The following is an 18,395-nucleotide window of genomic DNA, read 5'->3' as shown; positions in this document are numbered from 1 at the left end:
ACAGGGGGAACAAAAGGAAAAGGGGATGGATGAGAGTTGCAGGGACAGCTGGTTGTCAACCAATGACTCCAGGGAGGGTAGAGTAATAATAATGATGGCATTTATTAAGAGCTTACTATGTGCAAAGCACTATTCTAAGCGCTAGGGAGGTTACAAGGTGAACAGATTGTCCCACGGGGGGCTCAAGTCTTAATCCCCATTTTATAGATGAGGTCACTGAGGCCCAGAGAAGTTAAGTGACTTGCCCAAAGTCACACAGCTGACAATTGGCTGAGCCGGGGTTTGAACCCATGACCTCTGACTCCAAAGCCCATGCTCTTTCCACTGAGCCACGCTGCTTCACTTGTGACTATTTTATTTCCCTTGAAGCCAAAGGGAGCAGCCTTTCTGAGAAAACCACACAGAAGGTCTCATTCAACTAACCCCCACCATAATAATAATAATGATGGCATTTGTTAAGCGCTTACTATGTGCAGAGCACTGTTGTAAGCATTGGGGGGGATACAAGCTGATCAAGTTGTCCCACGTGGGGCTCACAGTCTTAATCCCCATTTTACAGATGAGGGAACTGAGGCTCAGAGAAGTGAAGTGACTTGCCCAAGGTCACACAGCAGACATGTGGCGGAGCCGGGATTCGAACCCATGACCTCTGACTCCAAAGCCCGGGCTCTTTCCACTGAGCCATGCTGCTTCTGTGTTTTAGCCATCTGGACTCAAAGTATTTAGGTTTGGGGTCAATTAGATTCCTTCCTCAAATCAGTAAACAGGGCACCTCTAGCTCAGAAAGCACCCTCTGGAATGTCCAGCCTACTTCAAATAATAAAATCCAGGACTCACGATGTCCGCTCATCCAGTTAGCAAGCTTCTTTGAGGGAACTTTCTCTTTTGGGAGATTACTCATCAAATATACTGACAGCATGGGTGTGCCTGGCCAGTGGTGAAAAGAAAACCAGCAGAGAACTCCTCACAGTGGTTCCCAAAGAGAAATGGGATTTGGCAGACGGAAGTACCTAGTTCTAGGGAAAGCTTTTTTCTTCAAAGTCCGAGGCTTGCTGGAACAAGACCGGGACCTCAACTTGGAAACAGGTTTCTCTTCCGTTTTCTTCTTCTTTTTCTTCTCCTTCTCCTCCTCCCAAATCCGCCCCTTTGTGAAGGAAGGTATGACTGAAAGCCAGCAATTTAGACCTACTTGGCCATGACACTCCCAGGCCCAAGGCTATCAAAAATCCTTCATGTCATCCAAGGGCTGCACCCTGGTAGTCAGAGTCAAGTAAGAACCAATCTTTAGTCAATGGGTCCAGGCACAGAGGCCCAGGCAGGAAGTCTCTTAAAGTTGCTTGTCTAATGACAGTGATTTTCCGATTCTGGTCATACACCCAGAAGCTTCAGCAATGAACATTTCCAAAAAATTGGAAGTTGATATAAAGGATGATGGTCCAAGCGAGGCCACCCCCAGACAGAGAAAGGGGAAAACACCTCAGAGTTCCTAGAGCAGAGAAGCTGTACACTTCTCAGGACCCAGCCAAAGGGAAAATGATTTTGTATTGAACTCTAGTCATCCACTGGATGACATCAATCAATCATATTTATGGAGCACTTACCATGTGTGAAACACTATACTAAGTGCTTGGGAGAGTACAATATAGCAGATACACTCTCTGCCCACAACGAGCTTACAATCTAGAGAGAGCTCCACTGGATGACATACCCTGGAACTCCATCAATTACAGGGGAGGATGTGGGTAAGGAAGTGGATGGGAAACCCCAGTCATCTCAGGAACTCCTTTTTCCAGAGAACCCGAATAGACAGGACATGGAAAAAGATCCCCTCTGAGTCTGTAAGAGCCTTGTGGGCAGGGAACGTTTCTATCAACTCTGTTAAACTGTTCTCTCTCATGCAATTTAGTACAGAGCTCTACACATAGTAAGTGCTCAGTAAATACCATTGATTGATTGATTGATTGACTGACCTCCATCTTAGAAGAGTCAGGAGACTTGGGTTCAAGTCCCTGCTCTACCTCTTGCCTGCTGTGTGGCCCCAGGTAAGTCACTTTACTACTCTCCGTCAGTCGATTGCTGTCAGAGAAGCCTGGCCCAGTGGAAAGAGCAATTATTACTGTGGCTGTGAAAATGTGAATAATAATAATAATAATAATAATAATAATGGTATTTGTTAAGTGCTTACTATGTGCCAAGCACTGTTCTAAGCACTGGGGGGGATAGAAGGTAATCAGGTTGTCCCACATAGGGCTCACAGTCTTAATCCCAATTTTACAGATGAGGGAACTGAGGCACAGAGAAGTTAAGTGACTTGCCCAAAGTCACACAGCTGACAAGTGGCGGAGCCAGGATTAGAACCCTTTCTGCTGAGCCACGTTGCTTCTCATGAAATAATGAAAGGAAATAATGACCATTTGAGAAGCAGTATGGCCTAATAGAAACAGCACAGGACTGGGAGCTAGGAGACCTGGATTGGAGTCTCAGCCTCTGCAATTTGCTTTCTGTGTGACATTGGGCAAGTCACTTAACTTTTCAGTGCCACAGTTTCCTCATCTTTAAATTGGGGATCAAAGACCAATCCTCCCTCCCTCTTAGACTTTGAGCCCTGTGTGGGACAGGGACTGTGTCTGATGTTTGTATTGCTTCTACTCCAGTGCTTAGCACAGTGTTTGGTCCATTGTAAGTGCTTAACAAATACCACAATTAATTAAAGGGTAGGTACATGAATTATTGCTCTTTTTCTTCTTTCAATCTGTACTTTATTTTGGTGTCTGACACTCATGCTAGACTGTTAAGCTCCTTGAAGGCTGATGATAATTAAAATACTAACTCTACTGTACCCTCCCAAGAACTTAAGTTTAGTGCTTTACTCTCAGGAGACACTCAAATGCTACTGATGGACCAAATGATGGATTGGTGGGAAATGTTCCATGTGGGAAGGGAACATTTCCACTAACTCCATTGTACTGTTCTCTTCCAAGCCCTTAGAACAGTTAAGTGCTCAGCAAATACCACTGACTGATTGCCAAGGGGTTCCCACTTCAAAGAGAGAGGAAGTTAAGGTAGGAATCCTTATCTTAGCTTTCACTACTCACAGACCAAGAAAAGTAGCGTGACTCGGTGGATAGAGCACAGACCTGGGAGACTGAAAGACCTAGATTCAATTCCTGGCTCTGCCACTTTGCTGTGTGATCTTGGGTAAATCCCTTCACTTCTCTGTGCATTAATTCATTCAATCATATTTATTGGATGCTTACTGGGTTACATTGAACTAAGTGCTTGGGAGGGTACAATACAATAAAGAGAAGCAGTGTGGCTCAGTGGAAAGAATCTGGGCTTGGGAGTCAGAGGAAATGGGTTCTAATCCCAGGCCACTTGTCAGCTGTGTGACTTTGGGCAAATCACTTCTCTGTGCCTCAGTTCCCTCATCTGTAAAATGGGGATTAAGACTGTGAGACCCACGTGGGACAACCTGATGACCTTTATTCCCCCACCCCCCGCACCAAGTGCTTAGAACAGTGCTTGGCACAGAATAAGTGTTTTAAAAATACAGACACATTTCCTGCCCACAACGAGCTTACAGTCTATTAGGGGTTCATTCATTCAATCGTATTCACTGAGCACTTACTGTGTGCAGAGCACTGAACTAAGCGCTTGGGAAGTACAAATCAGGTTAAGATTGTGAGCCCCATGTGGGACACGGACTGTGTCCAAACTGATTGCCCTGTGTATTGATAATAATAATAATAGTATTTGTTAAGCGCTTACTGTGTGCCAGGCATCTACCCCAGCACTTAGAACAGTTCCTGGCACATAGTAAGCACTTACCAAAAATAATTTAAAAAAAAAAATGAAATGAGGTCAGGCCCTACCTTTAAAGTGGAGCCCAGGACAGAGTGTGTCGTCTGTGGCAGAGACGTTAAACTTAGTCCTCTAGTGAGGGACTATCTCCCAATTCCCCTTTAGGTAGCACAGTACAGCCTAAGTATTCGCTCCTCTCCAGGAGGGTGGGGGTTTCTGGATTAGCCCGGGGCATTCTTACCTCGGCTATGTTACCTTCCATTAGTACATATTTCTTCCTCTCGATCCTGTTGGAAGAACAGCCGGGTGAGCCTTCTCTAGCTACAGATGCACTTGGTGAAGAATCATGTCTGAATTTCACAAAAACTTTGAGTCATTAGTGGATTGTTTTATTTATTGAAATGGGAATCCTCCTCTCCCTCCCCTCCCAACCACTGGCCCCACCCCTCAGGGTTACTCTTGCCTATTTTCCCCTCTTTCTTTCTCAGTTTCCTCTTCCTCCTCTTGTTTTTCCTGCAGGGAAGGGCCCAGGCAGCCCAGATACTTAATCACAAGCATCTGGTTTCAGTGAATTCAAATGCATCCTGGAACCATATGTTGAAAAGAGAATACCCAGTCATAGGCCCGTTGTTTTGGTGACACTACCCCAGCCAAATTGCTTTCTTAATGGTATTTAAGTGCTCACTATATGCCAGGCACTGTACTGGGGTAGATACAAGCTAATCAGATTGTGGGCCCCAAGTGGGCCTGGACTGTGTCCAGTCTGTTTAGCCTGTATATATCCCAGCACTTAGTACAATGTGTAGCACACAGTAAACGCTTAATATCATTAAACAAATCCCACATGGAGCTCACAATATTGACCTTCATTTTACAGATAACTGAGGCAGAGAGACGTAAAGTGACATGCAGAGCCACGATTAGAACTCAGGACCTGTGACTCTCAGGTCTGTGCTCTTTCCACTAGGCCATGCTGCTTCTCTATGAGAGTGAATTTGGCTCCACTCTCCTGAGGCTGCCTGAATCTGAACGCTACTTCTTTGGGAGTCCTGCTGACAATCTGTATCTGGGAACCTACAATGAATTGAAGATCAGCAAGACTTATTTCTGGGGGATTTCAGGGGGAGGGGTGCGGGGAGGAGGGGACAGAAGGTGCCTTCTTCCCACCCACAAGATTCACCCTGGCTGGAGCTGTGGAAGAGGATAAAGGTAAGGAGCAGAGGGGAGGCCGGGGAGGGCTGAAGAGGCAGGAAGGACAGACTATTATTTCCCCGATCCCTAATCTGCTTTAATGTCTCTCTCCCCCATAGACTGCAAGCTCCTCGTGGGCAGGAATCACATCTACCAACTCTGTTGTATTGTACTCTCCCAAATGCTCAGTACAGAGTTCTGCACATAGTAAGCTCACAATAATTATGATTGATTGATTGATTCACTGATCATTTGACAAACTACTCCTCTTGGTGCCTATCCACACTCTAGGCAGCTGTCGTCCCACCGCCTCTCCCGGTCTCCTTCCCCAGGTCCTCCTGGGAGCTTGGGAGAGTCCAGCTCTCTGCTGGAGTAAAGAACGGAGCAGCGGCTATATGCTGGGTGGAGTGGTGTTGGATGGGAGAGCTGGGACCCACAAAATTAAAAGGGAAAAGGGTGATGAGAAAGAAGAGCTAGCAAAAAAGGGGGAAAGGGAGAGATGGGACAAAGGAAAGAGGGAGGAAATGAGAATCTACAGAAGGGACACAAATAAAACAGGCATTAACAGTGAGGGCAAGAGGGGAAAGAACAGAAGGAACAACAATACAGTATGGGACCTGGGCACTATGGGCAGGGCACCAGGACACAAAGGAAGGAAACCAGGGAAACATGAAAAGGTAAATGAGAGAGGTTAGGCAAGGAAGGATGAGGCAAGAGGCCTTAGAAGAGGAGCAGGAAAGGAACTTGTAAGACTGGCAAACCTAAAAGAATGCCCAGGAGGGAGAGGATTGTTAGCAAGAAGCCTAGACTAGGATGATTAAGTGAATTTTTCTGAATTTTGGAATCTTTCAGTCACTCATCCCTTGTTTCAGAATTAGTTCTATTTGGAAATCCTAAAACCTCCCTCCTCCCTGAAAAGTCCTCTCAGAAGTCTCCTTTCTTCTTCCCTCCCTTTGCCCCCAACTCCAGAAAAGGCCCACAACCTACTTGTCCACTTTAATACATGATTTTCAGGGATGCAGGGAGGAAATGCACTGCTAATTCACACCCAAAAATGGGACTGAGGATGTCAGTCAGTAAATCATATTAATTGAGTGCTTACTGTGTGCAGAACACTGTACTAGGCACTTGAGAGAGTACAGTATAACAACAGACACATTTCCTGCCCACAGTGTGCTTAGTACAGTGTTCTGCACACAGTAAGTGCTCAATAAATTAGGGAGGCAGCATGTCTCAGTGGAAAGAGACTGGGCTTTGGAGTCAGAGGTCATGGGTTCATATCCCAGCACCGCCACTTGTCAGCTGTGTGACTTTGGGCAAGTCACTTAACTTCTCTATGCCTCAGTTACCTCATCTGTAAAATGGGAATTAAGATTGTGAGCCCCCTATGGGACAAACTGATTACCTTGTATCCTCCAAAGCGCTTAGAACAGTGCTTTGCACATAGTAAGCGCTTAGCAAATACCATCATTATTATCAATAAAAACGATTGAATGAATGAATGAATGAGATTACAGTCTCTGAGTGGGAAGGGAAGATAAGCATGGGAGGGGATGGCAGCATGGCCTAGTGGAAACAGCACAGGCCTGGGAGTCAGAGGATTTGGGTTCTAAACCTTGTTCTACCACTTGTCTGCAGTGTGACTTTGGGCAAGTCACTTCATTTCCCAATTGCAAAATGGAGATTTAGACTGTGAGCCCCATGTGGGACAGGGACTGTGTTCAACCTGATTATGTTGTATCTTACAACACTTATAACAATGCCTGGCACACCATAAGTGCTTAACAGTTACCATAAAAAAACCCACCAAAGCTTTGGCTTTCAAATCACTACTCAGGGCAAACACTTGTGTGACATCATAAACAGGGAGTGTGACTTTCCGTGCAGGGTTGTGAGGAAACAGGAGTGAACAGGGACTTGGTAGGGTTTTGTTTGGAACAGTCTGCTCACTTTGCAAATGGAGAAGGATTTTCTGTCCTTCCCCAAGTGGTTGGGAAGCCTACGCTAAACAAAACCCAAGGTGTTCAGCTACTGGGAGTCTTGTGACCCGAAGACGTGTTTAGGGTTGCAGTTGACAACTGATGGAGAAAACTTGTTAGGATTCATCTGCGCTACACTCTAGGGAGCGAGAGATGCAAGCTCTCTCTGTCTTGGATGCAGAGGAGGACATGCTGCATCATGAGAAGCAGTGTGGCTCAGTGGAAAGAGCATGGGCTTTGGAGTCAGAGATCATGAGTTCAAATTCCGGCTTCGTCACTTGTCAGCTGTGTGACTTTGGGCAAGTCACTTAACTTCTCTGGGCCTCAGTTACCTCATCTGTAAAATGTGGATTAAGACTGTGAGCCCCCCTTGGGACAACCTTATCACCTTGTAATCTCCCCAGCATTTAGAACAGTGCTTTGCACATAGTAAGTGCTTAATAAATGCCATCACTATTGTTATTATCAAGGCCATATTGTCCCCTAGGCCATAGAAAAAGAATGGTCCAGGAGAGAGAGGACATCAGCCCAGAGGAGATAGCAAGCCCTGGTGGTTACACATTTCCTACATTCGCCTGGAGGAGAAGATTGAGGGGGGGAAACAGGGATGTAAAAAGGGGCTCCCCCTCCCACTTTTGAGGTGAGGGATTCCCCGGACCCCATCTGTGCATCGAGCAAGTGAGCTAGAAGGTGGTGGTGGAGGGAACGAGACCGACTCTTGCTTTGTGGTTGGTAGTTTGGTCAAGCACACTCAACAGGGACAAGGTTAAAGGACCAATGCTTGGTCTTCTTTCCTGCCCCTGCTTTGCTCTGAAACTGGCTGGAATTCACTGTCCACCTGGCTGATGGCTTGACCCTGAACTCTCTCCAGTCTTCTTCCTCCTACCTGTAATTTATTTTAGTGTCCACCTCCACAGCTAGATTGTTGGATCCTTGAGGGCAGGGATTGTGTCTACTAACTCTATCGTACTCTCCCAAGCATTTAGTACACTGCTCAGCACCCATTAGGTGCTCAATAAATACTACTGATTGAGTGCTTGATTGAAGGGTTCTGGGTGAGAACACTCTGCTCAGCCCGTGGGCCCAATCGAGCTGCCTCCCTCACCCCAAACCCAATTCCAGAAATCTGAGCCTAGCTCATAAGCCTCCAAACATCTCCTTGGTCCTGGTTTCATGACCTTTAGGGAAGCAGCATAGCCCAGGGAAGCAGTGTTGCCTAGAGGATAGAACACGGTAGTGTGACCTTGGACAAATCACTTCACTTCCCTGGGGTGGGGCTCCGTGAAGATCAGGGACTGGAACCCCAGCCAAGATTGGGGGGCTATACTGGGTGATCCAGGATAGACTTGAAATCTTGAGGATCTGAGTTCTAATTCCAGCTCTGCCACTTGTCTGCCGTATGCCCCTGGGCAAATCACTTCACTTCTCTGTGTCTCAGTTACCTCATCTATAAAATGGGGATTAAGACTGTGAGCCCCATGTGGGACAGGGACTTGGTCCAACCTGATCGGCTTGTATCAGGGGAGCAGCGTGGCTCAGTGGAAAGAACCTGGGCTTTGGAGTCAGTGGTCAGGGGTTCAAATCTTGGCTCCACCCACTGTCAGCTGTGTGACTTTGGGTAAGTCACTTAACTTCTCCGTGCCTCAGTTACCTCATCTGTAAAATGGGGATTGACTGTGAGCCCCCTGTGGGACAACCTGTCACCTTGTAACCTCCTCAGTGCTTAGAACAGTGCTTTGCACATAGTAAGCATTTAATAAATGCCATCATTATTATTACTATTATCTACCCCAGCGCTTAGAGCAGCTCTTGACACATAGAAAGTGCTTAATACCATCGTTAGTATTACCTGCATAATGGGGATGCAATCTCTGCTCTCCCCACTACTTTGACTGTGAGACCCATGTGGGACCTGATCATCCTGTTTCTCCCACAATGCTTACTACAGTACTTAGCATTTAATAAGCGCTTAACAAATGCCACAATTATTATTGAGACAACCTAGTCTGGAGATCCCTTGGGCAGTCTGATGGGCAAGTTTGAAACTTTAAGGCGGTCCAGTGACTTAGGACAAGGACTAAACTCCAACCAAGTCCAACCCCTCAAACCGGGGGCTGGGCCAGGGCTGGCCTGGTCTCTGGGCACTGGGGAATGAGAGAGTTGTGTTCCTGAATGTTTTCCCATTCTCCTTCTCCTCAGACCCCTCCCGCCCCCCCGGCTCTTGGCTCCCCACTCCACCCACCAGAGACACGACCGACATGGGCAGACCCAGATAGACAAAGATAAAAGTAATGCATCCTGTCCAGGCTTCAAGAGTTGTTTCACTGCTAACCCGATCACCTCCGCCAACATTACACACGTTCAGCTCTCCCGCAGGAAAACTACAGTGGTACACAGAGTATTCACTTACTCCTCTTTGGAATCTGAATTCGGCAACACATCCTCAGGGCCCGGGGTGGGAGAGGGCGGATCTTGTGTCGCTTCTGGGCCCTGGGCCGTGGCTTCTTCACCTTGGGCAGGAGGGGAAGGCAGCAGGGCAGACCTAGCCGGTTCAGGCTCAACGGAGACTGGAGGCTGGCTGTCTGCCTCTGAGGAGGGACCAATTGGTTCTCCCATATGGGAAATCCCCTGCCTCTCTAACTGCAAGTCCTCTATCCCTTTTGGGTCTTGATCCTGTGGAAATTAGAAAGAACCACCATGTCAGACATTAACCATTTTCTTTCCAGCATGATTGATTAATTGATTTCCACCATCATCATCATCAATAGTATTTATTGAGTGCTTACTGTGTGCAGAGCACGGTACCAAGGGCTTGGGAAAGTACAATAAGACAGAGTTGGTAGACACATTGCCTGCCACAACAACCTTACTGTCTAGAGGGGGAGGCAGACATTAATATAAATGATCAATTTATTCATCATTACCTATTATTTACTAATGGCCATACCATTATGATGGTCATTAATGATAAGAATAACAATAACGATAGTACTTGTTAAGCACTTACTATATTTGTTAAGCACTTACTATGGATCAAGCTCCATGCTAGACACTGGGGTAGATTCAATTCAATTATTATTATTGCTTTTATCATTATATTATAATGCAAATAATAATATTGTTAAGCACTTATTATATTTATTAAGCAGCTGCTACGTGTCAAGCCCCATGCTAGGCTCTGGTGTAGATACAATACAATCAGATTGGACACAGTCCCTGGCCCACACAGGTTCACAGTCTCAGAGGAACGGAAAACAAGTATTGAATCCCCATTTGACAGATGAGGGACCTGAGGCACAGAGAGGTGAGGTGACTTGCCTAAGGGCACACAGCAGGCAAATGGAGGAGACAAGATTAGAACGCATGTCTCCAGGATATTAAAAGTCACACCAGCTGTTTAACTAGCTTAGTACAGTGCCTGGCACCCAGTGAGTGCTTAACAATATCATTTAAAAAAACCCAAAAAACTAGCAGGACTCTTGGTGAGTAAAGTCAAGAGTGAGTACTCATGATCTGTGGAACGGGAGATTCACATGGGATAATCCAAACATGGAGAAGTCCCAGAGGCTCACCAAGACCTCTGAAAAATAATCAGCTGGAAGTCAGCAAGTAAGTCACAGCCCTGGAAATGAGGATGTGGGATTGCCCACTGAACTTGGCTTTCAAATTCTTATTACCTTACAACTAATATGTCCCACCCTGCAGGAACTGGGCTTCCTGACTGTGACCAGTGGGGTCCCAGAATCAAAGGCCCAAACAAGGGCAAAGAAATACCAATGATGACCGAAGGAGATGGGTTGGCTGAAAAGACCTGGCTCTGAGTTAGGAAGTCTGTTAAGGAGTCTCTTCTACGTCACCCTTGCACTTCTGGGAAGTCCCACAGTTACGTCTAGATTATGGTACGAGTCGAGGGAAATCATGGTTTAATCGCTGGAAATACGATTTCCCAGGATCTAAGACCAATGAGTGTGAGGACAAAAGCAGGAAAAGCCTCCTTCCACTTCTGAACCCTACAGGCACAGGGAATACAGGAACTTGGGCTCCTTCATTTTCATCCTTAAAACCCAACCTAACCAATTACCCACCATAGCACACCCGTACCGCTCAGAGACTCACCTTGTTTTCTTCTATTACTGCCTCTTTACTGTGATCTTCTTCTGGCTGGGCTACTTCTGCCTCTTTCCTGTGACCTTCTTCTGGCTGGGCTACTGTTGCCTCTTTCTTGTGAACTTCTTCTGGCTGAGCTACTTCTGCCTCTTTCCTGTGATCTTCTGGCTGGGCTACTGCTGCCTCTTTCCTGTGAACTTCTTCAGGCTGGGCTACTGCTGCCTCTCTCCTGTGAACTTCTTCAGGCTGGGCTACTGCTGCCTCTTTCCTGTGAACTTCTTCAGGCTGGGCTACTGCTGCCTCTTTCCTGTGAACTTCAGGCTGTGCTACTGCTGCCTCTTCCCTGTGATCTTCTGCCTGGGGAGATTTGCTCCCTGGAGCCTGCTGTTCTGAATTCCAAGGTTCTTTCCCTTTTGGTACAGAACGTGCTTCTTTTCTAGAAAACTCTAGAAGCTGATCTGAAAGACTGTCCCGGCATAGGGGGTGTACCTCTAGGTCCAACTCCATTTTGGGAACTGCAAGCCAGCCAGCCAGCCACTTAAAATCCCCGAGGATTTGTGGAATGGAGGTGAGAGAGCAGCAATAGCCAGGGAGGTTTCCTGCACCAAAAACGGGACAGGAGTCTGTCAGCCACACACGCACTTTTGCTTGCATTGGTGTTTTCCTGGCAGGGCTACCTAGACTGTAAGCTCATTGTGGGCAGGAAATGTGTCTGTTTATAGTTCTATTGTACTCTTTCAAGTACAACACTGTGTACAGTGTTTTGTACACAATAAGCATTAAATAAATATGATTGAATGAATAACTACCTCAAGCAGAGGGGGTGCAGAAGGATAACCTGCAGATTCAGAACTTGCTACAGCTGAACTTTCTCTACAGCACTTGGATTTGTACCCTTTTTTCATGGTATTTGTTAAGTGCTTACTATATGCCAGGCACTGTTCTAAACGCTGGGGCAAATACAAGTTAATCAAGTTGGACACAGTCCACGTCCCTCAAGGGGCTCACAGTCAATCCTCATTTTACAGATGAGGCAACAGAGACACAGAGAAGTTGTGTCTTGCCTGAGGTCACACAGCAGATAAGTGGAAGAGCCGGAATTAGAACCCAGGTACTTCTGACCCCCAGGCCCATGCTCTCTCCACTAGGCCGCACCTTCTATTCATCCCTCCCTTAGCCCTACAGCAGTTATGTCCATATCGGTCACTTATTTATTTATACTGATGTCTGTCTCCCCCGGTAGTCTGTAAGCTCACTGTGGGGAGGAAAGGTGTCTATGTGTTGCTGAATTGTACTTTCCAAGCGCACTACTATACCACAGTGCTTGGCACATAGTAAGCGCTTAACAAATACCATCATTATTATTACCTTACCTTGCTGATTTCCTACTACAACCCAGGCAGCATGCTTCGCTCTCCTGAACCCCAAACAATTCACTGTGCCTCGATCTCAACTAACTCACTGCCAAACCCTTGTCCACATCTTCCTTCTGGACTGGAACTCTGTCCCCCTTCATATCGTACAGACCACCACTCTCCCCACCTTCAAAGCCTTATTAAAATGACAACTTCTCCGAGAGGCTTCCCTGACTAAGCCCTCATTTCCCCTACTCCCTCTCTCTTTTGCATCACTTAAGCACTCAATTGTATTTATTGAGCATTTACTGTACACAAAGCACAGTACTAATATAATAATAGAGTACAATATAACACTATAACAGACATATTCCCTGCCCACAGTGAGCTTGGATCTGTACCTATTAGGGACTTGATATTCACCTCACCCACAGCATTTATGCACACAGCCATAATTTATTTTAATGTCTGTTTCCCTCTATAGATTGTAAATTCCTTGTGGGCAGGGAACATGACTACCAACTCTGTATTATACTACCAAAAAAGTTTAGTATAGTGCTCTACACACAGTAAGCACTCAATAAATACCATTATTCGATTGATTAACAATGTTACTTTTAAGAGCGAGCTTTTAAAGAACCACTTCTGATCTGAACTCAAGGGAATTGCCAGAAGCAGTCAGGCCTTAGGAATGTTACAAGTTAAAGAGCTGTTCAAATCACTAAATGTGGCTTCCTAGGAAGAATACAAGACAAGTAGAACTACAAAATATGGGATACAATATTTTGCCTTTGTTGTCCAGTCAGGTACCAGAAACAGACAATCACAATGGCATTTGGCTGCGGGAAGCATAATGGCTCAGTAGAAAGAGCACAAGCTTGGGAGTCAGAGGTCAAGGGTTCTAATCCCGGCTCTGTCACTTGTCTACTGTGTGACTTTGGGCAAGTCACTTAACTTCTCTGGGCCTCAGTTACCTCATCTGTAAGACTGAGCCCCTTGTGGGACAACCTGATTACCTTGTATCCTCCCCAGGGCTTAGAACAGTGCTTGGCACATAGTAAGCACTTAATAAATGCCATCATCTTTATTATTATTATTATTTTCCTCTCAGTGATAAGGATCTGGTTCTCTCCATACCTAAAAGGTTCAAGTCGGCATTGAGCTAGCTAGGGGTTCCCTTATTCATTCATTCATTCATTCAATCGTATTTATTGAGCGCTTACTATGTGCAGAGCACTACTCTATTTTATTAATGATGTGCATATAGCTATAATTCTATTTACTCTGTCGGTTTTGACACCTGTCTACATGTTTTGATTTGCTGTTGGTCTCCCACTTCTAGACTGTGAGCCCGTTGTTAGGTAGGGACCGTCTCTATATGTTCCGACTTGTACTACCCAAGTGCTTAGTACAGTGCTCTGCACACAGTCAGTGCTCAATAAATATGATTGAATGAGTGAATGTACTAAGTGCTTGGGAAGTACAAGTTGGCAACATTTAGAGATGGTCCCTACCCAACAACGGGCTCACAGTCTAGAAGGGGGAGACAGACAGCAAAACATGTAGACAGGTGTCAAAACCATCAGAATAAGCAGAATTATAGCTAAATGCACATCAATAATAAAACAGAGTAGTAAATATGTACAAGTAAAATAGAGTAAGAAATATGTACAAATATATACAAGTGCTGTAGGGAGGGGTAGTGATGGAGAGAGGAGGAGAAGAGGAAAAAGGGGGTTCAGTCTGGGAAGGCCTCCTGGAGGAGGTGAGCTCTCAGTAGGGCTTTGAAGGGAAGAAGAGAGCTAGTTTGGCAGATGTGTGGAGGTAGGGCATTCCAGGCCAGGGGAAGGACATGGGCCGGGGTCGACGGCAGAACAGGCGAGAACGAGGCCCAGTGAGGAGGTTAGCGGCAGAGAAGCTTATATATATCACCTTATATCATCTATGGACCAGTCAGGGTCACCCTTGAACACCAAGGCCATTTCAAATGCCCCTAAAGAGTTCCATGACATGGTTCTGGGAACACTGGGTGACCAAGAAGACCCCAGAACAAATCAAGCTCTCAGCCCCCAGGGACTACTTCAAAGGGAGACCATGAGTTCATCATTCATTCATTCATTCAATCGTATTTATTGAGCATTAACTGTGTGCAGAGCACTGTACTAAGCGCTTGGGAAGTACAAGTTGGCGACATATAGAGAATGGTCCCTACCCAACAACGGGCTCACAGTCTAGAGGGGGAGACAGGCAACAAAACAAAACATGTGGACAGGTGTCAAGTCATCAGAATAAACAGAATTAAAGCTAAATGCACATCATTAACAAAATAAATAGAACAGTAAATATGTACAAGTAAAATAAATAGAGTAATAAATCTGTACAAACATATATACAGGTGCTGTGGGGAGAGGAAGGAGGTAGGGTGGGGGAGGAAGGGGAGGAAGAGCCTTTTGGTCCAACAGAGACTTACTGTGTGCAAAACAATGTACTAAGCATTTGGGAGAGTACAAGGCAATAGAGTTGGTAGATACGATCCCTGTCCACAAGGGGCTTACAATCTAGCAGGGGAGATGGATATTAAAATAAATTACATACAGAGGAACTGGTAGAGTATAGGGCTATTCACATAAGAACTGTGGGGCTGGGTGTAGGGTAAACATCAAGGGCTACAGATCCAAGTGAATAGGCCGAACAGAAGGGAGGGTGAATAAGGGAAACAAGGGCTTAGTCAGGAAAAGCCTCATGGAGGAAATGTGATTTCTAATAAGACATTAAAGTGGTGAGAGTGGTGGTCTGTCGTATATGAAGGGGGAAGGAATTCCGTAGACAAGGGGCCAGGGAAGAGACAGAAGAGATAGAGCAGCAAAGTGTGCATTTCAGAGGAACCACCCAGGGCTTAATAATATCACTGAGCGGGAACCAGAGAGCCAACGATCTGTTGGCCTCATTTTATTCTTGCTTCTCTGTGTCTCTCCCTAGGGGTTACCCTTAATGGGGTTCCCCCTGAGGCCACAAAGCCAGTTGACCTTTTATTACCATATTTTGTCCTAGAGTGGGAGCCTGGGAAACCATGACCAGCCATGACCAGCACCAGAGTTTGGGCTGGATATCTGGGCCTTGGGTAGTCATTTGTCACATTAGTTTAGTGATTTATAATAGGGACAGCTTGGGAGCTGATACCTCGAGGTTCCTGGGGACTGTGAAAACCCATTTCCTGTTATTCAGTGTGCACTATAAGATGGCAGTATGTGTGTGTACTTGTTTACGTGTGCACACACATGTGTATCTAGATATGTAACTGTGACTGTCCTTTGTACAGAAGAACAAGACTCTGGTGGGGTTTATCAGGTATCATGCTACCATCTTGTGGTCAACTAGAAAAATGATGTCAGTCTTTCCCATGCTACTGCATTAGTTATTTTTCAAATCATCATTATCATCATTGTCAATATTATTACTAGTACTAGTAATAATATGAATCGTGGCTTGTGTTGAGTGTTTACTATGTTCCAAGCACTGCACTAAGCACTGGGATAGATAGGGGTCAGATACAGTCCCTGTTACTAGTAATAATAATAATGGTATTTGTTAAGCACTTACTATGTGCCAAGCACAGCACAAAGCCCTGGAGTAGATAATCATGTCCCACATAAGGCTGACCGTCTAAGTGGGTGAGAGAACAGTTACTGAATCTCTATTTGGCAGATGAGGGAACTGAGGCACAGAGAAGTCAAGTGACTTGCACCAGGTCACCCAGCAGGTAAGTAGTGGCATTGGGATTAGTACCCAGGTCCTCTGACTCTCAGGCCTGTGCTCTTTCCAATAGCCACACTGTTATTCATGGGCCTCAGTGTCTAAGTAATCAGTCAATCCATGGTATTTATTGAGTGCTTACTGCAACCAGAGCCCTGGACCAAGCGCTTGGGAGGCCGTTTATACTTATGGAACCAGTGTGGCTTAGTGGCAAGAGCACGGGCGTGGGAGTCAGAGGACATGGGTTCTAACCCCGGCTCCACCACTTGTCTTCTGTGGCCTTGGCCAAGTCACTTCACTTCTCTGTGCCTCAGTTACCTCATCTGTAAAATGGGGATTAAGACTGTGAGCTCCATATAGGACAGGGACTGTGTCCAACCTGATTTGCTTTTATCTATCCCAGTGCTTAGAACAATGCTTGGCACATAGTAAGCACTTAACAAATACCATAGTAATGATAATAATAATCAATATTATTTCTGGATCCCTGACCCAGACGTGGGCCTATTATTGCAGCTCCTAGGTATCCCCCTAGAGATTTTACAAAACAAAGTAGGTCACTGAGGCCCAGAACGCAGAGGCTTGCCACAGAAAATATCTTGGAGAAAGCCCTGAGTAAAAGGATTGATTTCTCCTGCATTTGTGCGGATTTTTTTTGTAGAATTCACAGTGATTTAATCACTAGGGATCTGTGCAGCTGCCCTGTTGTACCTTCCAGTAGTAAACAATACAACTTGAATTACTGCTGTAACACTTTTTATCCTCAGGTCCAGGCACTCTCTCACAGTATCTGCAAGGAAGAAGTATGGTCTAGTTGATAGAGTATGGCCCCAGGAGTCAGAAGACCTGAGTTCTAATCCTGACTCTTCCACTTTCATTCATTCATTCATTCATAGTTATTGAGTGTTTACTGTGTGCCGAGCACTGTACTAAGTGCTTGGGGGAGTACAATTAAAAAAAACCAGACACATTCCCTGCCCACAAGAAGTTTACCCACTGTGTGACCTTGGGCAAGTCACCTCACTTCGAGCCTCACTTTCCTCATCTGTAAAATGTGGATTACATACCCGTGCTCCCTCCTACATAATAAGCACTTTAAACATTCAATAATAATAATAGTAGTGAACCACAGCCGACATTTACCACCAGACTCAGAAGGAATTTGACATAACATGATCTGGTTTCACACCCGCTTTTCAAAAGAAAAAAGCTGATGAGTTTCCTGAATTCTGAAAGAGAGCATCCAGAACCACTGGGTTATGCCCAAAGTAGGCAAAACGCAAACTGTGGCAAGAAGAATCAATCAATCAAGGGTATTTGTTAACAATAACAATTATGGCATTTGTTAAGTGCTTACCAAGCACTGGAATTAGACACAAGGTAATCGGGCTGGACACAGTCCCTGTCCCACATAGAGCTCACAGCCTTAATCTCCTTTTTACAGATGAGGTAACTGAGGCACAGAGAATAATAATAATAATAACAATGGCATTTATTAAGCATTTACTATGTGCAAAGAACTGTTCTAAGCCCTGGGAAGTCAAGTGACTTGCCCAAGGTCATACAGCAGACACGAGACAGAGCCAGAATTAGAACCCAGATCCTTCTGACTCCCAGGCCCATGCTCTATCCACTAGGCCATGCTGCTTCTCTATTGAGCACTTGTTATGTGCAGAGCACCATACTAAGCACTTGGGAGAGTACAGTATAACAGTGTTGGTAGCAATGTTCCACAACAAGCTTGCAGTCTAGGAGACACAAACATTAATATAAACTATTAATTTATAATATATAATTTAAGGATTTGGACATAAGTGCTGTGGAGTTGAGGGTGGAGTGAATATCAAATGCCCAAAGGTCAGAGAACCAAGGGTATAGATGACACAGAATGGAGAAGGAGCTGGGGAAAAAAAGGTATAAACAGGGAAGGCATCTTGGAGGAGATGTGACTTTAATAATGCTTTGAAATCAGAGAGTGGTGGTCTTGCATATATGCAGTGGGAGGGAGTTCCAGGCTAGCGAAAGGATATGCTATTCCTCTTGTTCCACAATGGAAACCAAACTGAACCATGACATGGTCCTCTCTGCACCTCAAGAATAACAAGAATTCTGGTGATGGTGGCCTAATTTACTATGCTATCTGATATAGTTGCTCTGGGGGCTTTTTTATGGTATTTAAGACTTACTATGTGTCAAGCACTATCTCAGA

The 18,395-nt window shown here is 45.4% G+C and overlaps 1 protein-coding gene across 1 annotated transcript in view; it reads right to left on the bottom strand.

The window, feature by feature from the left end:
- EFCAB3 (EF-hand calcium binding domain 3) overlaps window positions 1-18,395 on the bottom strand; it is a 168,385-nt gene that overhangs the window by 143,724 nt on the left and 6,266 nt on the right. The window contains exons 2-5 of the mRNA XM_038754828.1: window positions 11,088-11,677; window positions 9,382-9,644; window positions 4,043-4,088; window positions 1,011-1,144 (exon numbers count right to left, since the gene is read on the bottom strand). Coding sequence (XP_038610756.1) covers window positions 1,011-1,144; window positions 4,043-4,088; window positions 9,382-9,644; window positions 11,088-11,677 — 1,033 coding nt within the window. The remainder of the gene's footprint in view (window positions 1-1,010; window positions 1,145-4,042; window positions 4,089-9,381; window positions 9,645-11,087; window positions 11,678-18,395) is intronic.

The sequence above is a fragment of the Tachyglossus aculeatus genome, chromosome 11 (genome assembly GCF_015852505.1).
Source record: "Tachyglossus aculeatus isolate mTacAcu1 chromosome 11, mTacAcu1.pri, whole genome shotgun sequence".
In the NCBI taxonomy this organism is placed as follows: Eukaryota; Metazoa; Chordata; class Mammalia; order Monotremata; family Tachyglossidae; genus Tachyglossus; species Tachyglossus aculeatus.
The sequence above is the reverse complement of the archived record's forward strand: the minus strand, read 5'-3'. Positions and strand labels throughout refer to the sequence as shown.